The sequence below is a fragment of the Cavia porcellus genome, unplaced genomic scaffold, assembly GCF_034190915.1.
Source record: "Cavia porcellus strain 051 isolate PalLab524CR breed Dunkin Hartley unplaced genomic scaffold, mCavPor4.1 scaffold_12, whole genome shotgun sequence".
Taxonomy (NCBI): Eukaryota; Metazoa; Chordata; class Mammalia; order Rodentia; family Caviidae; genus Cavia; species Cavia porcellus.
Genome location: NW_026947495.1, coordinates 75,696,455 through 75,721,628, shown reverse-complemented (window position 1 = coordinate 75,721,628; position 25,174 = coordinate 75,696,455). Strand labels below are relative to the sequence as shown.

General features: G+C 39.1%; 1 protein-coding gene and 1 long non-coding RNA gene across 4 annotated transcripts in view; one reads left to right on the top strand and one right to left on the bottom strand.

Moving 5' to 3' along the window:
- The window catches only part of Nab1 (NGFI-A binding protein 1), a 39,931-nt gene extending 21,205 nt beyond the window's left edge, over positions 1-18,726 (bottom strand). The window contains exons 1-2 of one of the 3 annotated variants that reach the window (XM_063259451.1): positions 18,614-18,726; positions 8,452-9,289 (exon numbers count right to left, since the gene is read on the bottom strand). In XM_063259451.1, the coding sequence (XP_063115521.1) occupies positions 8,452-9,289; positions 18,614-18,615 (840 nt within the window). In that variant the 5' untranslated portion in view covers positions 18,616-18,726. Of the gene's footprint in view, positions 1-8,451; positions 9,290-18,199; positions 18,490-18,613 lie in introns of those variants that run through there. The other 2 variants (XM_063259450.1, XM_063259452.1) reach the window with 2 other exon arrangements.
- The window catches only part of LOC134478335 (uncharacterized), an 84,494-nt gene continuing 77,293 nt past the window's right edge, over positions 17,974-25,174 (top strand). The window contains exon 1 of the long non-coding RNA XR_010050929.1: positions 17,974-18,191. This is a non-coding gene — a long non-coding RNA (uncharacterized LOC134478335). The remainder of the gene's footprint in view (positions 18,192-25,174) is intronic.

The window sequence follows — 25,174 nt, the reverse complement described above, 5'->3', positions numbered from 1 at the left end:
CATATAAAATTATGTATATATGTATATACAGATTTGCAATGTCCTTTTATTTAGTGCAATTTTTATTTTTACCACATATTAGGGCAGATATGTGGCTTATTTATATCAGCATCTGGTACAGGTTGTATGTTCAGTAAATGTCTGTTGACTAACGAATTAAAATTTCTGCAATACTATTTTTCTCCTATACATACAATATTCCATTACAGGGAAAAACAAGGTTCTATCTACAGGGAAAAACATCAATACATTATTTACACCAACCTCATAGTAAACTATCCTCAGTTTTTCATGTAGGTCACAGAATGTACTAAATTTTTAAAAATGTGTATGTTTCACCAAATTACCCTTCAGAAAAAGTTGGCATAGCATAATGATACCAACAACTGTATGAAGTCTACTGCCCAAACCAACACTGCTTATTATCTTTTAAAAGTTTTACCAACTTCACATATTTTGACACTGGGTTATAGGTGCATTTATCTGACTGTAAGATTGAACTTTTTAATGTTTTTGACTTATTTTAATACTTGCTTGCTTGTAGCATTCAGCTGTTTCTTCTATTAAGTGCTTCATTTTCTTCCAGGCTTTAGGGATTCTTTCTGGACTCAGAGCATGAGCTCTTCACCCACGTGGTGCTTTATTTTGTCATAGTCGTCATTAGCCTCATAGTTTCTGTCTTGGGTGAATGCACAGAAACCCCTTTCCAACCCTAATAATATATAAATGTTTTCTGTATTTTAATTTGATAGTTTAATGTTTCCACTTAAGTATTTCATTCACCCAAAATATGTTATAGTTTTTGGTATGATATATATATATGTGACATCTTCCTGCCCAAATTTTCAACTATAATTTATGCTGGTTTGTTCTGAGACAATTAGTTTAGCTGACAGCAAAATTATAATAAGCCTAAGACATTATTTTAAATTTGAAGCTAAATATTAAAATATAGTAATACTATGTGAGGCTAATGCAGGCAGATCACAGGTTTGAGTCAAGCCTGGGCAACTTAGCAAAAGACTAGTTTTAAAAAAAATTTTTTTAAACTTATAAGAAGGTAAGATGATGCTGGAGATATAGTTCAGTGCAAAGGCCCTGAATCTACTCCTATCCCCAATAAAATTGGGTAAGGAATTTATTTTCTGCCTTTTTCTCTCTTCCTAAAGACTCATCAAAGATCAATTAACTCCTTCCCAAAGCCACTAGAGGTACTAGAGCTAAAAGTGAAATATATTTTAAAGAATGATATCCTAAGTAAATTGCAAATTCACCATGATAGTAGCTACAAAGACCTTGAAGACCTTTCTCTCAAAATGCTTTTTAAATAGCTATTTCTGTTTTATAATCACAAATCTGAATTACTGTACAAGACCCTGTCAGTAAGATACTTCAATTAACAATATTTCGGAAGTATCAGCTTATGCATAACCACAGAACATAACCTCTCTATATAAATTCAGAACAATGCCCTAGCATGCCTTCCATCATCTTACTGGAGACAACCAAAGAAAACACACATACTACTCATTATCAAGGAATTCAGGCTCCAAGAAACTAAAAAAAAAACAGAAACTTTTAGCAGAAAATGAAGGCTAGAGAAACAATCCCAACTCATTCCTAAACTGCAGAGAGAAGCTGATTAACTCTCCTTCAAAACTATGTGTTACCAAGATTTTTATGATTCCTAGTTACAAAATATTAACAAATCAGTAACTATTATGATATAGTCTTAAAAATGACAAAAACACTCCAAAAAGTATTCACTAGCTATAGTACCATAATAGCTTTTTTGAAAATGCCCACGTTCTAGTTTTGTTAATAGTAACAATATAGTCTCCCACATTGGTTTACTTATTTCTCCTACTTTCTCTTTCCATGGTCCAAAATACTAAAATTTTGTTCATATCATGAAGTAAAACATTTCTGAAAGTTAGCTTTCCATCAGTCTAGCTTTACAAACTGAACTCACAACAGCTTCCTTTATCTTCAGGAAGAATAACTGATTCTATGAAAAATGCTTTCTTTACAGGTAGCTAAAACTATAACCTTAAAAATAAAAACAAACGATTTTAACCTTTTACTAAACATTGCTGCTACACACACGGCGTGAATGCTGTATAGCAGAGCAGCCCTGTGGGTCACTGGGATTGCCATTTCCAGCCCTTGGGAGTCAGGTGCCACGCAGGGCTGTCCAGATGAAAGCAAGGAAAGAGGAAGAGCAGAGAAGTGCTATACTGCACAACCCGGAGAATCGTCACAGAGTAATGGGGCTGGCGAGTGCCAAGGAACAAAGAGACAAAGCCCACGGCCCTCCCACAAAAGCGAGGTGTCTCAGATGCCCCTCCTCCACGAAGCTAGCCCTCAAAGTACCGCACCCAACAGAAGGGTGAGTCAGAAGATCACCTCTAGTCCCAGAGGGACACAAGGAAAACTACCTGTCTCGAACCTTGCTGCTGAGCAAGAACAGAAGGTAACGCTGCTGAGACTGCATAGCTCTAAATCCATCTTCATGTTTATCTTTAGCCCTAGTCACACTAAGTAAGTTGAGAAATTATTTTCACAAGGACCAGAGCTGTAGTGTCCCCAGCTGCCTGGTAGAAATAAAAACAAATAACCTCTAAGGAAATACATTTTTTTCCTGGGCCTCTAAACATTTAAATTCCACGAATCTTGAGTTTATTGACAGAAATCATGAAACAAAGCAGCAAAAGACAGAATTGAACCCTCAAAAACTTCATTTAAAGAAATAAAAAGAGCTGAAAATGACCGAAAACAACTCTGTAAAAATGACAGACACAGAAACAGGAAGAAAAAAAGAAATGGGGACAAACATGTAAGATTTTAAAAGCAGACAATAGATTAACCCAATAATCACTAATTTCAAAACATAAAGAAAGCTGAAAGGCAATAAAATGTTATCTTCAACTACTAAAAGAAAACACAGAATTTATTTGAAATAGCAGTAATTAAGAATGAGGACAAAGGGCTAGGGATTTAGCTCAGCAGGCATAAGCGCCTGCCTTGCAAGCGTGCCATCGTGAGTTGGATCTCTGGTACTGATTAAAAAAAAAAAAAAAAGAATGAGGACAAAATAAAAATGTTCTCTAATGGATAAGGAAAGTCTGAGTATACCTTTTCATTGCTGTGACCAAAGACTTGAGATATACAACTTGGAAGAGGAAGAGATCAGTATGGCTCAGTTCCAGAGGTTTCACCTGTGACTGGCTGACTCTATTGCTTTGAGACTGAGGGGACACAATATCATGGTGGAGCGTATGGCAGAGGTCAACTGCTGGCCTCATGGCACCCAGGAATACAGAGGGAGAGAGACAGAGGAGATGAAGTGGGGACAAGACGGCATTCCTGAGTCACAAGCCCCTAACTCTCCGTCCCCTCCCAATGATGCAGTGAATGATGATCCTATCCATGGGGGTGAGCAAACTGCAGGAAGACGGAACACAGACACCAACACCACAACCAAGAAAATCAACTGAGCTCAAAGTTACTTCTGTAAAAAGATCAAGAGTTGGCAAGCTTTTTCTGCAAAAGGCCAGAGAGCAAATATTTTAGGTTTCACAGGCTAGTCTGTGTCACATCTACTCGACTCTGCCACTGTAACTCAAAGGCAACCACACACAATTCATAAATAAGCAAGCCTGGCCTGTGTTCCACGGGAAGCGCATTTGTGAAACAGGAGGTGGGCCAGGCTGCCCCACAAAGCTTAGTCTGCAGATTTCTGAAAAACAGTAACACTGAAAAAACTCTAGGGAAAAAAAGGGAACATACAGACAATATCATATCTTTAAAACTATGAATAATGTCATGCCAGTAAGTTTGAAAAATTGGAAAAAAACAGACATGTTTAGAAAAAATGTAAACTTATCATCTGATTCAAGAAGGAACAAATTACTTAAGAATTCTGTAATTTATATTTAAAATTATCCAAAGGGAATGGCCAATGTGTTAAATATTAGGTGCTAAAGATTATGCATTGTAAGTTGTCAGCTTGGAATAAGGCATCACGACTAACAAAGTGCTCTGGTCTTTGCGGCTACCAGATTCAACATTCTTCTTTTCTCAAAACCAAAACTGTTGAACTCCCCTTAAACACCTGAGTGTTACTGTTTATTCTGCAGGCCCAGTTCCTGCTTGCTATCCGTCAGCAGTCCGGTTCCTATCTCAGCCTACAGTTTACTCATAACCTACACATTCTCTTTTCTTTCCCATGTTCAAGTTTTAGAGCGCCTCGGTGGAAAGCTTCTATCTGCTGACAAATGTCTCTAACACCAAACTGCCTATTTGCATGTAATTTCCACAAGATTCCACATTCTCTATTACCCTGCCATCTATTGCCAACTTTATCTTCCTTCAACTACTGATTTCAGTTCTGAGGCACACAGCTAGCCTAGTTGGTCACCTACCGTCCGCTAATGTGCCTTAGGATAAACGGAATATTTTATAGGCTACTGGAAATTCTTTCTAGTACCGCAGCTGGGTCTGTCCCTTAGCACCTTCCCCACGCCAGGAACCTGTGTGGTTCTAAGTCTCATTATTCCTGACACTATTTTTATGATCTCACTCCTATAAACTAGACTGTGCCTCGCCAGACTATACCAAGACTATCAGTTATTCTTTTGCTTAAAGAAGTATTTAACAATGACTCACTCTGTAATTCTTTACAATACATTTAAAAACAAAAATGTTTAAAAGAAAAAAAGCATATGTATTTGTAAGAGCTGAAAAAAATGAGGTATAAGTAAGTTCCTGATTTGCATCTACTAGTGACCTATTATATAAATCTTTGTCTTGAATGATAGAGAAAAAAAGGGTTCACAGGACTTCTAAGAATATTCTCTGAACAGGTAGATTAAGCTGCCAGTGAAATAAGAGTAAGTGATGTACTTCCTAATTTGGAAATTGAAAACAAACTAGCAACATTTTAAAATCTCAGGTATTTAGAAAAACTAACAAGTCTTTCTCTGATTTTATAGTTACATAAAAATGTAAATTTTTCATAACACCTAAAATGTACTAGTGTATTAATAGTACTTACTTTTTAATTCCCTCAGAATTTCTTAATTTCCTCCAAGGTTTAGATGGTTACTAGTTTGAAGAGTATTTCTTGATTCATAAACTTCTTTCCTAAACTACATTATTAGACTGAATTCACAAACTTGAGTTGTAAGTCACAAGTGCTCCATATTAAACTTCAAAATCCAAGCCACATTTTTCAAAGTCTCCACATAAATCTCAGTCTACTCACATTAACTCTGAGTGTTTTCTTGTTTTGGGAAACCCAGGACAGTTTCATACCTTAAACAACTATCTGTACCTATTTATCTTAGTTATCTAAAGAGCCCTTTAGCAGAAGCCAAAAGTAAAAATAATTTTCTTAATCTTTTAAAAAATAGAGAACTCTTTTTTTATAGTGAAATACATTTTAAAAACATTTTCACTTTGATAAAAATATAGGGCTTTTGAATCAATTTTTAGGAATTTTATGAAAACTAAAGGATGAAATTAAAATTGTCAACTTGTTTTGCCTTTTGTTTTCCACTAATGACAGTCAGAGTGTTTTAACTGGATACCTCTACTGGCTCACAGGTAATCAAAAGCACCAAGGCATATCAGCATCATGATGCTAAGTGTGCTTTCCAGCTGTGCCCACAATTCCTGTGAGGCCATCAGTCATCCTGTGGCAGTAAAGGTACTTAACTGCAAAAAGGGGCCCTCCAAAATCAAGTCACAGGTTTACTGCTATTTAAATCATTCTGCTAACCAATTCTCTTATCTTAAGCTCCAATACTTGTATCTAAATCATTTACTTAAAAAGACAAAATGACAAAATTGCATACCTAAACAATTTATTTAAAAAGATGGTAAAACTGTGAAAGACAAGATTAATACGCAAAAATCAGCCAGTGACAGCCATTTAAAAATCTTGAGGAAAAATATCTTACTTGTAATTCTATATAACCCTTTTATACATATTTATAAATTCCATTTAAACCAAAGAAATTTTAAAATAAGTATGAGAAACAAAGTACATAGTATTTTATCTAACAAGAAATATAAAAAATATGTGTGAATAAAAGAATTATAAAATTACTGAAAAATGTGGAAATACATATACTGCATTCCTGTATAGGTCTCATTGTATATATGTTAATTTTTACCAAATTAATCTATACATTCAAGACATTTCTAATTGAAATAAATTTTTGATAAAATAGACAGATCCATCCGAAGTTTTATTTGAAAGATTATCTTAAGAAAACAAAACTAAAACCCAGAAAAATTCTAAAATGAGATTGATAGAATACCTGCTTTTCCACAATCATAAAACCACATCAGCAAACCGCATCACAAAAGCTATAGTAATTAAAGTAACTCTAATTTGGTAAAGGAATAAAATATTAATGATACCATACAGGATAAGATCAATAAATATTATATAAAACTTCCACATAAAAGGTTAAAGGACACACATTAATCTATAAAAATGTCACAACATAAGACGAATAGTTAATACCCTAAAAATGTAAAATTCTTCCAATTTTTAAAACACAATTCCAACACCAAAAACAAGTGATATGAATATAAATTTTAATATTTAATATTTAATATTTAATATTTAATAATATCTGTTAAACATGAAAAGATATTCATCTTCAGTAAGGAAAATAAATTTAAGCAATGGGAATTTTTCATCTACTAGACTGGCAAAGATGAAAAAGAATGTAAAACGCATTATATTAGCAAATATGTGGAGAAATGGAATTTACATAATAGTACTAAAAGTATAAACCGTTACAGTTCTTTTGGAAGGCATCTTAGCTGCAAATTAAAAATTTAAATCTCCGTATTTCTCAATGCCATAATTTAACATGTTGGAATCCATCTACAGAAAGTACAAGTCTGTAAAGGTGTATATGCATAATAATGTTCACAAACCTTTAAGCAAAAAAAACATAAAAATGTCAACAGCCTAAACAAAGTAGATAAATAATATCACACATACATATGGAAATGTAACCCTTATACAAACTAGGCTGTATGCACACTGACTTGAAAAGGTATCTAATAGTATATTGTACTGTAAGCATACTATTTCATTAAAAAAAAAAGAATTCAGAGTTGAGTGTGCAAAATATGATTCATACTTGTACATGTAAAAAGTACTGGGATGTTTACTGACTCAATACTTTGTGTCTTTTCAATAAGTATATATTCTTTCACATTCAAGTACAAATCTAGGGAGAGAGAGCTGCTATTAAATGTGAAGTATTATATTCAATCTGAATTTTTTTCAGACTTTCTTTTTTTGAAAGTATGAGTGCAGAACTGAGTGAAAGGCATTGTTCTGGGCTGTATATAAGATATATAATATCGTTAATGTATACAAGAAACAAAACTTCCTTTTAGTATTATTTTTTAAATATGTCAAGCAGCCAGCAGATTGTGCATAGGGCACACCTGCCTAAGGGGTATGCAGAGATGAAAAAGCTATATAAGTCTGTTACATTTCTCAAAGTAAATATATTTTCTAAGCACTTTCCAGGTCTGTTGGGCTCTAAAGATAAAAGATGAGTAAGATGTGGCCTCTGCCTTGAAGAAGCTCAAAGTATTCTGCAAGTGACAAGACCTGGATACAGGTAAGCAATTCCAATGAAGTTCTCAAGTAACTGTGACAGAAGTATGCTCAAGGATAAAAATTTAAAAGAAGAAAAATCCTTCTATTTGGAGGAAAAGATAACAGAAAAGATGTAAGCTTATGCTTGAGCTGAGGAGAAAGGAAGTGCAAGTTCACATATACAGGCACACCAGTTTTTAACATTTAACACATACATTTAACATTTCACATATACTGTATACACACACACACACACACACACACACACACACACACAGATATACACACACACGCACTTAAGCTGAATATTACCACAGTGCTATAAAGATGAAACAATGAGAACTTTTGAGGCCAACAGCAAACCAAAACAATGTTATAAGCTATAATAATTCTAATATTCATCAACTATATTTCTTTTTCTTTTCTAGCTGGAGATTGTTTTACATTTTGGTTACTTTTATAAATTTTTTAGAAAGTTTAAAAAAGTCTATAAAAATGTCTCTAAAATAAACAATGTCTACATTGAAAAGACCTATTTTATTTCTTAAAAATAAAGTGTCTTAGAAATACAAAAACTTTATGATTTAATTGCTTAAATTGACATTTTTTTCAGTCACCTTGCACTGTAGCTTCAAAGGTCAAATATGTTTAACACAAAATACTCCAACATGATAAGTACAACCTCCTTTCCCAGGTTTTGCTATTACCTGTATGGTTTTAATCCTGCTCTCGAGAAGTCCACCTCCATTCCTGTGAATCAGTACCTCAAAGGAACAGCAACACGCCCCCCCCCCCACACAAAACCACGGGCTTACCTCATGAAGTGTGAGATGCTTCCCATCCTTTCTCTTCGAGTCGAATCTGCCATATATTGCACTGTATTTCCGAATTTCCTCCTCTTTGTGTGGGTCATCATCGCTCATCTCAAAGATGTGACCGATCATTTTGGCCAACTTCTTGTTGGTTTTTAGCAGCTCTTTCACTTCATTCAAGTCACTTTTCGGCAGGGTGGGGGCCATGCGCTCCACACACTCGGCCACAGAGAGCGCAGCAGCAGCGTCCAGGGCCTCGCTGCTCTCTTTTGGGGACGCAGGGGAACCAAGATCTGCTGGGGAGAGACTGTGCTCGCTCTCTGTGGCATGGTGGCCTTGCCACAGTCGGGACTCCCCAACACCCTGCAGCGCTAAGCTCCCCACCAGGTCTGACTTCCCCTGCCCCAAGCTCTGCACACAGGTGGTAGCAGCACATTTGGGGATTTTTAAGTGAGGTTCCCGGGCATTGCTACTCCTCTCATAACTGCTGCAGGATATTCCCAGCCAGGTAGGTGATCCCTCCGGCAATTTATAGATAGGTATGCTACTGACAGGAAGGGAAGTCAGTGGCTGATTGAAAAGCCCAGGGTTGGTAACCCAGTCTCTCAGCGCCTTCTGTAGCCTTCTAACATGAAGGGGCTTGCTAGCCATGCCCACCAGTGCCATGATTTCCAAAAATTCCTCTTCTCCAGCCTCACAGAGTTGCTGGACGTCATCCCCACCTTGCTGGATAAAGGCATCGAAATAAGAAAGCAGATTGGCTTTTTGCAATATTCTGTACAGCTGCAACTCTCCCAGGGTCCTGGGTAAGGCCGCAGCCATTACTGTGGATAGAGTTAACCTACAAAAAGAGGAGAAAGACTCATTACACTTGTTTCAAACTTCTTAAACCAAATAGGTTAGATAGTACAAGATTTGGGAATACAGTGCAGGAAAAACAGGGAGCATGTGCACAGCTACTGACTGTTAGGCATTCTCCCTCTATACAACCTTCACCTTACTCTATACCTGGAAAAGTCAGTACTGAAGCTGACCTATTTTCCTAAAGGAGAAGTATGTGGGAAATGCAGGTTCTCAGAGTTCTCTGTCCCACACTTTCAGCTATACACTTCAGTGCCTCCACAGTGTGGACAAAGCAGTAGAGCAAAGACAAATAAAATTAGCAGGGGGCTACCATTCACTGAAGACTGTGTCTGACAATATGATAAAGACTTTACAGTTATGTCTAGCCCTCACATTATAGGTGCATTTATTTCCATCTTGTAAAGAAAAATTAGCCTGGCAGGAGAAAGAAGATCAATTTCAGTACAAACTGGAGGTTGAAGGTGGGAGGGGGGAACTGTATGTTTAGGAACCAAAAAAAGCAGCAAAACTTCAAACAAGTAAGTGATAAGATTTGTGATCACCTTTAGTGTAAATGATAAAGAGGATACAGTTGCAACTGATACTTTGATTTCAGTATGAAAAGTGTTCTAAGTGACTATGAGCTACTTATCTAAGAGCTTTGTTGTAATAGGCATCAGGGATACAGAAAAATAAGGCTGGTTAGGATTCCTTTTCAAACAGGTGGCACTCAAAAGTGGCTCATGATGGAATGCTTAGGTAGGGCTGCCCTGCACGCAAGATAACAGACTGAAGTCTAAATACGCGTCAAGGATGGAGATGTAGGATGAAATCCGAGGCCAGCCAGCCTTTCAGAGCAGCAGCAGAAAGCCCAAGGCCCAGCCAAGAAGAAAGATAATTCTAAAGCCCAAGCAAGACAGACAAGCCTGTTTTTAAAGAAAGAGAACAAGATCAGCAAAGTACTTTTCGACCTCTTAGCAGCCTTTAAAAGCTGTTCTCTGTTGCCTGGGGAGACCTCCCACATACAAAGAATTGGCCAAGTACTTCCATTTAAGAGAAACAAATTAACTTGTAATCAGTGCCCTCCTAGGATTAAAAAGACCCTGCTGCCCTCTATGGAAGAAATTACAGAAGGCTAAAAGAATACATACATCAGAGAAAGGAAGAACTCAAATGGTATGGAGCAATACTTAGTTGGGGGATAATGTAAATAGAGGAATATTAGGCACACCCCTGAAAGCCAGAAAGTCACCAAACCTAGAATTTGTTTTCAAATGCTATCACTCATATTATCAAGATTCTGATCTCAGACCCCAAATAGAGAATGAACGTCAGGGACTAATGATGGGGAGGAAGCCCCTTCTTGCAGAAACTGTTCTTCAAGCTGTTTTACTCAACCAGTGACCCCTTAAACTGTATGGCTAGGTGCAAGGGCTAACACAGGTGCAGGCTGATGACTTTCCAAGAGCCAAAGAGAAACACGCAACTAGGCTCCAGGAACTTCTGCCACATTTGCCTACAGTGCTTTTAAAAGTTTCCCAGATCCCTGAGTTTCTGCACAGGAGACTCAGAATTTGTCAAAGGAGGCAAACTGCACAAAAAGATCTTCATTTAGTACAACTTTCAGACAACACAAATCCTACAAGTTCTACAACCACCTGGTTCTGCAGGTCACCTTCAGGTTCATGCCACCTTGTGCTCCTCTGGATAAAAACACTCTTCACCTTCCACATCACCCCAGTGAGGACCTGCTTGTTCTAATCAAGGGAGAGTCCATCAACCAGCTGGACAGCGGCCCACAAAAACACAGCCCTTGAGAGACCTAAGTTCAAGTCTGTATCAAACTACGCTGTATCAAACGGAAGCACTGAGGCAGAAGGAAATTTGCTTTTTCATCATACATTTAGTGCAACAGCTCCAGGTGCGTTCAACTAGAACACAGGGAAAAATACATATAGGTACACAAGAATACATGCACACACAACCTTTATAAGAGGGTTACAAGGTGGATGCAGTAATCAATTAACTTACCGTATCTACTCCCTACATTATTGAATAAGGAAACACTACATGGCAAAATCTAGATGTTTTTAAATATTTATATAAGGAAAAACATACACAGTATATGTATGCCTCTATGCTAGGTAAATATAAAAGGTAAAGAAAACTTAAAGACCTAAATTTAGATTTTAGTCTGAGACAAGGCAATGATTTTAGAAAGATACTAAATTTCAAGTTTTATCTTTTCCCTTCTTTATACAGGCAAAAGAAAACTAACTCCTTGTAGGAGGAAAAAGCCCTTGTGTACTGGTTTAAAACAATACAATTCACAATTTTGGAAGTGGCCTACATATTCAGCAACAGATGAATGATTAAGATGTGATACGTACATACCATGGAGTATTACTCTGCCATAAAGAAAGACAAATGAGTCATTTGTAGAAAAATGGATGCATCTTGAGACCATAATGTTAAGTAAATCAGACACATAAGCTTAAATATTGCATGGTTTCTCTTACATGAGAAACCCAAATTATAAATAGCAAAATAAAAGAAAATAGGAGTTAAGGAAAGAGTGCTTTCTTAAATGGGATGGGGACCAAGAGATGAAGGAAAGAAGGAGGAGAAGAGAAGGGGATAGAAAAAGGAATGAAGGTGAGTTGTGTACATGGACCAGCTCCATGCAAGGAATGTAAACATTAGGTATTGCAAACATGTGCTAATAAATATTTCAAAATAAAAAAATAGTATCTCCCAAATGTCTCAAAAAATGAAAAAAGAAGTAATTATGACTCCCTCTCCATAAGGACAGACAGGACTAAGTGTACATTTCTGAAGTCAAGATAATTGATGAAAGACAAACACAAGCCAGAGTCCCGGGAGAGTTCTAAAGGCTCATTGCTGGGAAAGGAGTTTTCTCCCCAAGTTTCTGCAGTAGAAGAATGTTTCAGTTTCTTTCCAGAGCCTGCTATGATAATTTAAACACCCACCACTTCATACATTAACTTGATTCTATTTAAAAAAAAAAAAAAACTTTCGTAAAACAAGACTTTATGTTTTCAAAAAATCTGTAACCATTCACGCCCTAACATGAATGTCAACCCGCATCTCTGACCTGAACTATACAAAGGGCCCTAATGGCAAGGCTCTCATAAGCAGTTTACAGTGTTGTAAATCTACTCAGCTGAAAACAATGGTACCTGGCTTCTCTAAGTCTCAGAACACCACGGGAGTCTGATCTTTTCATGAATTCCACTATTAAGAGAAACCAGCTACTCATTCTTGCTCGCTCAAAAGATAACCTGAGGCCCTACTGTCCCTGTAAATAAAATCTGCAAATCTCCACTTACCACCAACCTGGTCTGTCCAATAAAAGGAATCCCAGTATATCAGGAAGAGAATTAAGCAACAACAGATTAGTTGAAGAGCACCTGTTGTTTGTTATGGTAATGACTTATTCCAAAACCTTAAAAGGTGTATCTTGCTTTAGCCCCTTAAAGGGTAGCATCAGTCATCTGGGAAATTCAAACTACACTAAGTAAAATAAGAAACTGACTGACCCAGAAACTTGTACCGGTCAAGTCCTGCACTACTATGGGAAACAAAAATTTCCTGACATTTTCCAAGCTGAGAAGTGATGACTTAGGGAGGGTAGGGCAGAACTCTTTTATGGTCACTAGGGAAAAGAATCATTCCTTCAAATCTGCCTTTATCCAGCATCCCCTCCCCCCCCACCTGCTGCCCTAACGTCCAAGAAAAATCTTACGGAACTACTGAGTTACCACTTCGGGTAGGACACAGGCCTTTGCAGGCACTAGGGAAAAGAAGTATCATTTCTTCATACCTGCTTCCACCCAGCCTCTCTGGCCCCCTAACACTCATCAAAAACCTCAACTACTGAGAGGCACTGGGCTTTCACTGTTTCAGCTACATATCCCCATTCCTTGAAATGGTCTTCATTTGACTTGGGTAATATGATATTTTATTTTGCCTACCTTCCTTATTATAGCCAAAGTGCACAAATCTCCCAAGGTTTTCCTATTTGCGGGTGTTTTTGGAGGTGTGGATCTCACTATTTTGCTCAGGCTGGTCTTCAACTCCCAAGTTCAACTGATACTCCTGGGTCTAAGTGACCGTCCTGCCTCAGCCTCTCAAGTGCTGAGACTACAGGAATGAACCACTGAATCCAGCTTCCAACGTCTGACACTAGATCGCTTTTTTACTCTGTCCATATTGTCCTTTGATCCTTGCTCCTCCCAGCATCAATTATGACTGTAGGCAGTAACCTCCAAATCTACACCAGTAAGTTGAAGAAGTGACCCTTATTCCCGAAAAATTTGAGAACCATCAGCCCAACTCACTCTGAGTCCAGTCTGGCATTCCATTTGGGGACTGCCAAAACCTCAACTGCTGTCCATCCAAAAGCAAGCACAACTTCTCCTCTGCCAGATTCCCAAAGCGACTCCTCAACCACCTCAGGTCTCTACCACTACTTTTGTAGCTCTCTGGTTTAATAAGAGTGGAGTTCACTGCTTTTCTTCCTCTTCCCTCAAATTTAGATATCCTTAGGCCACCATCACCTGCTTTCTGTCTCAAAAGCTCCTAATTTTGGTTTTCACAGCTTCTTGACTAAACTTTGAAAATACTTTCCTCACCTTCAATGCATCCCGGACCGCAATGCTAACTTTATCTTCCTAAAGGACAGGCAGGACCCTTCTCTCTCTCATCTTGCAAATCTCCCCACCCCTGAGACAAAGAAACCCAAACCACTCACACGGGCGTCCCCCACCCAGCCCCACCTCTCCAGCAGGCTGGCCCGTGTCCTCCTCAGCCTGCCTTTCCCTTGCCAGCCTCCCCTTCCCTTGCCAGCCTCCCCGACCTTCCCCACATGGCCTTTCCACACCTCCCGCACAGCTGCTCTCTCCTCCGAACCCCCCCCCCCCAAAACCTTCCCTCTCCTCTCAGCTCTCCTCTCCCCTCACCTCCCTTCCCATTCTCTCAAACCTAGCAGGCCAGTTCTAGGGATATACAGGAAACACGGTCCCTCACGAAGAATCAGGAAGGAGAAAGCACACGTGTAAGCTGTGATAAAGGCGACAGCACCATACACAAAAGGAGCCACAGAGCAAAGATGATGACTTAACCTGGCTCTGCGGAACAAGTTCCTGTTAGGTTACACACACCCCGAGGACAGGGATTAGGTCTCATTAGTCTTTTACTAATCTTCATTACTAGCAAAATGTCCTCTATGGACCAACATCTCTATAAAGGCCACTGGTTAGTGAAACCTAATGTTTAAAATAAAACCCAATGTTCTGTCTTGCAGAAAGAACACGGGGGTAAATTGGTGACCCCGGGAAATGCCCATCTAGTAAGGGCACGTTTTTGCTTCCTTTAACTTTACGTACAAAACCTGCCATCTTCTTAACCTTAGTGCTTTGTCCTTCTTGGTAGACCATATGATACACTCTCATATCATGAATGTTTTCCAAGAGATCAAAGGATGCATTCCCACGTAGAGAAACTACCCATGATTCATGTTGTAATACATACTGTAGGAGTCCAGCCCTAAGACCAGCATTTTTAAGAACTCAAGTTCAATCACAACTGATTCTAGGTCTTTTTCGTCTCTTTCTAAAAATTAAGTGCAATATCAATTACTCCCAAATAAAAAATCTAACATATAAATCATTATATTCAAGTGGACTCAATCACTATTCAATATTTTCCCCCATGTGGTAGAGGGCTCTGGGGGAAGTGAGGAGGGAGCCCACTACAGGTGGAAATGGAAAAGGTCTATAAACGTCAGAATTTGGCTTAGGAAAGTATGCGCCTCTAAGAACTAATTCTTAGCCCACCCTAGACCTAGAATTGAGAACTCAAGTTAAATGATTAAGGGTAAGTTATTTACATTTCATACTTAAATTTTCAGGGTTGTCCTGAAACTTAAGTCCCTATTTAACCTCAAGTTCCAAAAGGTTTGTCGAGCTGCATTTATCATTAAGCATGTAAAGATATAAGTTAAGCCAACACACTATTGGGCCTTATTACTGTTAAAGAGATAACTTAAATATGTAGTTTCTAATGAAACGGTAATTTGGGAAACTTGAAATGTTTTCAATTCTTTTCTAAACTCTGAGAGAAGCTGGAAAAATTTACAGAGCACCTTAAAATTAACAATATTCCATAGGTAAATTTAAATGCACTTCTCAAAATTAGAAAAAAACTTTATTTTGCTGTTAATCAATAACTATGCCCTAACTTATAACAGTCAAGTACTAGCTTTTCATGAAATGGCTGGAAAATTATCAATCAATCAAAAGTCAAGTCATCCAACGGGCAGTAAGAGCACTCTGAGTAGATTATGTAGGCAGTATAAGTAAATTTTATCACCTTTTAGAAATTTCTCTGTAAAGGTCATTAATATACAATACAAATTAACATGCAGCACCTAAATACAGTATGACATATTGAGAAATGACAAATTATTTGAAAGCTTATTGGTAAGTTTTAGCTGTGAGAATTCTCCAAGATGAGGATTAATACTTTTCTCAGAATCAATTTAGTTTCCCACTTGTTCGATTAAGTGTAAGGAACCTTCTACTATTGTATGTCATTGAACAGATTGGAAAGGAAATTTATATTTAATAGAATAAATGTACTATTCTTCCTTCTGCTCAAAGTAATGAAAGCAGGTAAAGTAAAAAACCCAAAGCAAAGGAGCTAGCAATCCTACATAATGCTCAATGGGTATTTATTCTTTAATGTATTTAATAAATTCCACAATGAAACATGTATAGACAAGGTGACTACACATTAGCTTAAAACTTCCATGCAAGTAATATATGATGGTTCTGCAGTATCCAGAACATAGCTTCATTGAATTTTACAGATCTTTTATTTCCAAAAATGTATATAAAATAGCAACAACAAAATAACCACAGGCTTATTATAATGGATTAGATGAGGCCTACCTCTTAGGACAGATTCTAATCAACCAACACAAAAAGCCTGACATAGTTCTGTTTCCATTTAATCACCTTTAAAATTTAAAGTTCATGTATCAAATTTTTCAAAGGTCTCCCCTACTTTATGATTTCTCTTTTCAAAGCATCAACAATGTAAAACCCCACAACTTTAATAATAAACCCATATGTTCTTGAAATGTGATTAAAGAATAATAGCTAATGCTTTATCTGACTCTGGAGGGCACAAAATCTAACTTTTCTCTAGGGTAGTACATGTTACTGATAACAGAACATTTTTATTTTAGCTAAGATTATACAATTGTACTGATAATCTTGAAGTAAAATAAGAAAGTAGTGTAAGAATCGTTTGACATATTCCTAAAGACTTCTGTCATCTGAATTACATAGTTAACAGAATGAAAAAACCTACAGCACCTCATTGTTTTTTTTTTTTTGTCTCATTGTTTTTTATTACTGATACATTCATGTATTACAGAAATCACCAGAGGCAGGAAAAACAAAGTAATTCCAATAACAGCATGGAATATTAGCTTTACTGAAAAATGACAAAAATTAAAAGGTCCTTTGAAATTTTTTTTTTAAAGACCCTATGTTCCAATATCTAATACCCAGAACAGGAATAAAGAATGATGTTGTCAGTCGTCTACAAATTCTCAACAGAACCCTTATTTGGATCTTACTATCTGTCAGGACAAATATTTTAACCTTAATGAAAAAATACTATTCAATGTCTTGATACAATTAAGGAGAAAAGAAATACCCTTAAATCTAAGAAACACTTTTTTTTTTACAATCACTTAGATTGGAACAGAATTAGCTCTTTGTGGTATTCAGGGCAGCCGCCACGCTGAACAGAGAAAGCATATCCTATGCATTCCCTTTCCAGCATTTCTTCTTGAAGCACACATAAATTATAAAATATCATAACTGGCTATAATATACAAGAAAAAGATTTCAAGAAGTGAAAACCCAGGAAGGTAATTCACTGCAAAAGCACTTTTCTAACCAAACAGCTAAGCATTTCGTGACTAATCTATTTTAAATTTGGTTGCTCTGTTACTATGCAATCTAATAAACTGCCAAAATATTTTTAAATATTTGAGAATTTCCCTCTGAGCTTTTTGATCTTTGCACTCCTTAGAGTTGGCAGACACATCACTGGCAAACCATCTGTGACTGACAAGTTATTCCACACCGGTTCACTCCCATGAAACTGTAAATTAATGGGGACCCCTAAAATCTTCCACCTTCTTGAACCCCCGGGAGCGAGGGGTAAGCATATGCAAATCTATGGTTCCTCCTGATCACTTGCTGCAAAACTCGGTCTGCAGAATGCTTACTCCAACCCAACCATCCTTTCCTCCCAAGATCCTGCAACATCTTGCTCAGGGTCCCTTCCTATCTCGCGGATCACAAATATCTGACAGTACTCTAAGGTTTCTCTCCACCAGGACGCACACATCTGCACGCAATGCTACGCGTCCCACATGTTTTGTAAATTCCTCTCTCGGCCTTAGGCACCGTGCGTGTCTGGCTTGCCTGCACCTCGGAGCCAAGTTTCTGAAAGCCACTTCCAAGCATAACTCTCTCCTTCCGCTTTTAAAAAGAAAACTATACTGGGGAAAAAGAGGATACCCAGGAAGAAAGGGAAGACTGTAAGTGCAGCACTTGGATAAAGTAAACACACACAAAGCCCTGGGTTCCCGCAGGCGGCGGCGGCAGTGAGCCCCGTGGCCGGCTCGCGCCCACCCGCCCCGCACTACCCCGCCCGACCCCGGGCGCCGGGCTCCTTCCGAGGGACGCGCGCCTAGCGCCCCGAGCCCCGCGCCCGCCCGCTCGCTCGCGCCCGAGCCCCCCAGGACGACGCCGCGAACGCGCCCCGCAGCCGCGGCCCCGCGGCGGACGTCCCCGGTACGTACGCGGCCTGCGGCGGCAGCGATGTAAGCGCGCGCTCCCCCGAGGACGGCTCGGCCCCGACTCCCCGGAGCCGGCCCCCGGTGCTCCCTCCTCAGGCGGCAGCCGCGGCCGGGACGCCCCCGCTCCCATCGAGGGGGAGGGACAGCGGTGGGCGCAAGCTCCCGGCTCCCCCGGCCCGGCCGCCGCGGCTTCCCGCCCGGCCGCCCCGACGGCGCTGGCTGGCTGGCTCGGCCGCGACGGCGGCGGCGGTGGCGGCGACGGCGACTCCGGGTTGGAGCGAGCGGGCGCGCGGGCAGCGGCGCCTCCCCTCCCCCTCCCCCTCGGCCCGCCCCCGCCTCCCTCTCCCGCCCTCCGCGCGCTGCGCCCTCCCCTCCCCCTCCGCCTCCGCCGCCCCCGCCCCCCCCCCGCGCTGTCACATTGGGAGATTCCGCTCTTGCTACATTCGCCGCTCTGGCTCCCGCCCACGCGCGGCTGAGTGACGCAGATCCCGGCGTGGGCCGCGGGCGGGACGGGGGCGGGGGCGGTGGCCGCCCGGCCGGGGCTCGGCCTCTCCCGCCCCCCCTCAGCGGGCTCCCGAGGGCGGCCATTCCCACGGCGGCCGGGAGGGACCAAGTGGGCGCGGGGCGAGGGCGGCGCGCGCGTGTCCGCCAGTGCATCGCGGGCGGGGCGGGGCGGGGCGGGGAGGGGGCGCAGCCTCGGGCCTGCTTCGGTTTCCGATTAAAAAGAATTGTATGCGAGGTTCCCAATATAGTATGTCAAAGAGTACTCCTCGCATAGTCCTCCATGTCTCAGGAGGCTGAGAAAAAAGAACAAAAAAAAAGAAAAGCGTGCCGGCCCACCCCTCGGGGCGCCCGGCTGGCCCCACCCCCGCCGGCTGGGGCGGCCAGGTGGGCGGCCAGGTGCAGCGCGGGCGGGCGGGCGGGCGGGCGGCAAGGGAGGGGCGGCAGGTGCGCGGCTGGAAGACCCGAGCTCGCGCCCTCCCACCTCCGTCTGGTTTTGGAAGAGTCGGGGGTGTTGAGGGCGAAAGAAACCGTAGGTGGCAGTTTTGACAATTGACTTTCTCACGCGCCTGGTAATTTAATTCCAATCCTCTCACTCCCGTGACACCTGCCTGTTATTTTTCGGTTAAAGTTTCCTGTTTTCCTGCTGTATTAAAGGATGGCGCTAGCCCCGGCTTGATATTACCCAAGACAATGAAGAATGTTGGAGTTTGGTTTACATAAACTTTCCTAGCCAGAGAAAGTATTAAAACATGTTAAGTATTAAAACATGTACAGTAAAAAATGTACTGGAACTATTGCTAGAAATTTAAAGCAGTGCTTTAAAGTCTATTTTTCATTTTTTTAAAGAAATGAAAAAATGAAAGGCTTGAAGATCTAAGATTGTGTTCTTGAAGGAGAGCATTAGTTAATACAAACTACAATACAGGTAGACTGGTACTTGCGCATACATACAAAATGCAGTTTTATATAGGAGGCCATTCCCACATTCTGGCTGGCCTCCCAGCGCGTGCCTACTTCACCGATGTGGATACAAGGCCTTCTTTGAGACGGGAAATTCTTAAAGCCACATCTTTATGTTGCAGCAATGGATGGGATGATGGTAATAGCAAAAGAAAAAAATTCTTGTTAAAGCACTATCTTTTTTTCTCAGCAAAAAAAAAAAAAAAAACGTTATTCGAATGAGTAATGTCACGATGGCGTGTACGTCACTAAAGTTAGATCTCTTCAATCTCAGCGACAGGGTCTGCCTGGAATAAGCTGAGTTGATATTTCAAGTGAACAAGTAGGCTTATTTCTCCAAATTCTTCAAGTGAAGAAATAACGTGTGGAAGTTCCTCTTAGCCTCCCTAATCACCAGGTGGGTTTTGCTGCTATGGGTCCTGTTGTCCTGAAGCTAAAGTTAGAGTTGTTATAATACAGTAAAAATTAGGCAGTTTCCTGGCTGATTGCAGAAGGTGGAACTAATGAATACTCAGACAATGAAATTTGCAAAATTCTTCCACTTCCTCTCTGGAGTCTTGACGATTTGCAAGACACTGTTGGATCTGAACAGCTAGAGAAAAAGAACTTTCTTCCATAAGATGTTTGGTGGTTCATGAGTCACAAAATGAGTGGTCTTACCTGCACTGTTGGTATTGCTCCCAGAATTGGGAGAGACAGGCAGTAAATCCTCTCCCAGAGCTGGTGGATGTGTGTGTGTGTCTGGCCGAGTGTGGTGCTGAAAGGAAATGTGTCAGGGCAGACTCTCTTCCGAATTGTAACTAGTGGTTTCTTTCCACAGTTACACGCTGAAATCTCTCCTTGTTTGTTTTCTGGGCACATTTAGATAGTGTATTATTCCCACATTAAGAATGGCATTTTTGGCACACTTTGCTTTGCTTAAATGCCCTGTGGTACTGGGGGAGGTGGTGGGAGGAAGGAAAATGAAGCAGAGATAAAATGTTAAGCTTCTAGGCACCCAGTTCTGTGCCTGTATGACAACCCTGTGGTCTACACGAGTGCTGCAAAAGACTTGAGGCATTCGCCTGTATGTGAGCCAACTCAGAGGAGCACTGGTCCTTACTTGGCACCTTGCAGCTTTTCCTCAACCAAGACATCCCTGAATACTGCCTACCCCCACCACAGTCTTGTCTCACTCCCAGGCCCTAGTGATTTGTTAAGGGAAAAAGAAGAGATGTATGATCTATTCTTTTAAGGTAACAATTACTGGTGTCCGAGTATTCTCAGAAGGCTCTCTGTTACAGATCAGTGTCAGGGTTTTACAGTTTTTTCTTGGAGGAATCCAAGAAAATACAATAGTTCTTATTGTATATAATTATTTGCAATACAAATAATTCTTATTCCGATCATTTGAATGTCTGTTATTAAACATTCATGCATGCGGATGTGACAATACATGCCTGTACTCGCAGCTACTTTGGAGGCTGAGACAGGAGAATTACAGATTCCAGGTTAGCCTGGGCAATTTGGTGAGACCCTGTCTCAAAATAAAAAAGGGTTAAGGGTATAGCTTAGTGGTAGAGTGCTTGTGCAGCATGTAAGGGGCCCTGAATTCAGTCTACAGTACTGCCTTCCCCCAAAATCAAAGCATTAGTGGTGTTTTTTCCCGGTTTCATTTTACTGTGAATACCTATGTCTTGAAGTTATTCACTTATTCAATACAGCTTTTTGAGTGCCAGTTTCAGGTTTGAGGCTGGGTCCTTGGGACATCAAAACGCATTAAGGCATGGTTCAGTTTTTTCAGTGAAAATAAAAGAACAAAGGGAAATCTACAGGACCAAAGAGAATGCTGTTTCTTTTTGCTGCTTTTTTCCCCCATTACACTCTCAAGGATGAATGTACAAACAGAATCACTAAAGAATAAGACAATGATGTTTTCATATTCTTTTAAGTTCAAATCACAATAATAAAATAAAAATAATTTCCTTAAAAATGGAGACATCATGTTTCATGCTGTAATTCAATATAGGCCCAAAGGATTCTGGACTGTAATTTCCAAAAGGGTAGATGTTTTTATCTATTATGGTCAGCCATGCTGCTATCAGACTATGTGCCTAGAACAATAGCTGACACACACTAGCCACTTAAATATTTGCTGACTAAATGAAATGGAAAATATAGACTGATTAGTGGAGTTGTTTAATTCTATAGATTTTTTTACTATGAATTACATTTCCTAATAGAAGACCCTGAGGTGTGTAATGTCTCCTTCTTATTAAGTATATAACATTTTCAGTGAGATATTGAGAATAAGAGTATGTTTAAAAGTAATAAGTAAATTGCAAAGTAGTTTTAGAATATTACTAGAGCAATTCATATTACATGTATAGGCATGAATTTCTTTTCTGCTTTTTTTAAAAACCAGATTATGTAGTGCAAGTTTTGAGCTTTAACATCATTTGGAAAGTGGCCTAGAGAATACACCAACCTGTTCTTCATCTGTTTATTAATTTGTGTTCATTCTTAGATGCATCACCCTCAGCTACCCTGCCAGGCTTAAATTTCTTCCCTACAAAGAGGATAATACAGAGAGCTACTATTTCTGTTGGCTGAAAATAAACACAGGTCACTCTTTTAAATTTTGAAAAGATTTCTTAAAATTTTTATGTCTTTATTTAGATGGTTCTCTTGATTTTTGTTTTTACCTGATTCAGGTAGATTTGGGAAAAGCTTATCCCACAGTGCTGTTGCTAATTTTAACGGTTCCATTGCTAATTTATACTGTGGAAGATGTCATAGTATACAGCCAAATGTGATGTTATTTCTCCTCTTTGAAAACCAAATTTAGAGATAAAGGCTAAAATGCCTCTTGAGCTTCCGAGTGGGAGTTGACATTAATCAGCAAGTAGAATATTGTGTGCCATTGAAAATATGCAAGCCATGCCCATAGTGCACCTTTGAAAACAAGACTGTCATCGTTAAGAGAACAGTGCTCCTTTCCTTTATCTCCTTATGGCCCTCACAAGGCATGGGAAGCAGGCTGAGATGATTCAAGATGCAAGTAGTGGCCTTAAATAGCAGTGAAGCACAAACTAAGCAAGTTATTCTTGTTCAGACCTTCTGAAGGTGGAAATCTAAGTACTAATATGCCTGTAATCCATCCAACACCTGGAGAATTCTATTTTTCTGTTTGTTTTTACAAAGAGGGAACAGACTTCAGCTTAGAGTTTTTGATATACTTCAATATATAGCTAGAATTTAATAGCATTGTTTTATTTGCTTTTATGTTTACCTTCTATGGAGGCAAGTGAGATTCATTGTCCTTTCAGAATAATGATAGCAAAATAGTCTTTAAGTAGACTTGAGTAAATGAAATCTGTGTGTTTAAAATAAAGCTACCAAAATGAGGTTGTAAATTAATATAGTCATGACGAAAAACAGTATAAAGACTCATGAAAAATAAAAGCTGAAACTGCCATATGATCCAGCAGTGCAATTGCTGGATATATATCCAAAGTAAATGAATCTGTGTTTTAAACAGATATCCGCATTCTTACATTTATAGAAGCAGCATTTTCAACAGTCAAGGTACCGAATGAATTTAAATACCCATCAGTGGATGAGTAGATAAAGAAAATGTGAAATATATACAAAACAATGCTATTCAGCCTTTTAAAACAATGAAATCCTGTCACTTGTAAAAATATGGATGACCTTGGCGGACATCATGTTTCCATGCCCGGAAAGACACATGTGATAGGGGCTGGGGATTTAGCTCAGCGGCATAAGCACCTGCCTTGCAAGCAGGCAGTCGTGAGTTCGATCCCTGGTACCGGTAAAAATGAAAAAGACCAAAAAAAAAAAAAAAAAAAAAAGACACACGTGATCACATGCAGATTCTAAAAACTTTGATCTCATGAAAATGGAGAGTGGGATGGAGGTCTGGGATGATTGGGAACAGTTTTTTCTGGGTGGTTGTTGGTTAAGGGATATAAAATTTCAAGTAGGAGGAATATTGGAGATCTGTTGTACAACTTTAGGGCCATGGTCGACAATATAATATAGTCTTGAAAAATGATAAGAGCGTAGTGTCCTCACCACAAAAATGATACCTGTGAGATAATATATATGCCAATTAACTACTTTTGCTCCCTCCACACAGTGTTATATATATACTGTATTTCAAAACATCGTGTTGTACACTATAAGTACATACACAATTTATGTGTAAATTTTACAATGAAAAGGAAAATTGATTACTGTTTTAGTAGTACAAGTAAACAACATTTATTAAGAACTCATTGTGTATTGTGGCACTTTCTAAGTGTTAATTTATTTGATCTTTGCTACAGCACTACGAAGCATGTGTACCACTACTCATATCATTAACTGTTGTTGACATCAGGAACCTGAAATGTGGGGTACTGAAATATTATTTAGGTCTCACAGGAGAGCTAGAGTTCAAGGCCAAGAAATATTCTAGAGGCCTTGTCTGTCTAGAGGCTCCAAATTGTCAAGTCAGTGCTGGTGGTTCCTAAACAGTGACACATGACTCTCTCTGTCGTGTCCTACATAACCCCTGCTCACAGCTAGCACACTTAGCTTTTGTGCCCTGTGGAAGACTCATAGATATTGACATCTTTAATTGCTTTATTTGGCTCTGCTTCCTAAATATAGTATCAGCCCTTTGGTAAGAAGAACTATGTTATACTCTTGAATTAAGTAAATGCATGGTTAATAAGGTTTTTTAAAAAAATAATTATCAAGAATAATTAGTGAATTTGTAAAAATAAGGAATTTTTCAAGTAAAAAACCTGTTTCCAATTGTGAATCTAAAAAAGTCTGTCATAAAAAAGAAAAATGTAGAAAGTAGTGGTTCTGACATTTTAGTGAAAATTTTACTGAAAGTGCATTAATTTATTATTTTAGAAAGATTTCTTTAGAATGCTTCAGTGATTCAAAACAAAAGGAAACATAATGGATTTCAAATGTTCTTAGAGGAAAGAAAAAATAACATTCTGGTTTGTGACCTACAAGATCTAAGATATAACTCATCTTCATATTCTATTATTGCCTCAGAACAATTCTATACTTAACAGATTTTCCACTCTGTGTGGTGATGGCTGTACAATTACCTGAGTCATGTACAATAATCATATTACCAGAAGTGTAATTAAAATTTCCCTTATTTTGCATTATAAAACTTAAAACTTTGACTTTGTACTATAGATTAAATAAATTTTCAAGTATATGAAAATCTGAATATCTTAAATATATAGTGATTATAAGCAAGATTCTAAAAGGTAAATAAAGAATATATAATAACTGATGATTTCAAGAATCATGACTTAAAAATAGTTATAAAAAAAGGAAATTGTTATGCACTGCATTTTATTACATGATGGTATAGAGTCTTAAGTGTAAGGGTTTATAAAATCCATCTAGTTCAACCTCTTTTATATATTCAAAGTATACTAAAATACTTTGCAGAAACTCAGTGTACAACTAGTTCAGTTTCCAATACTGCATTTATAA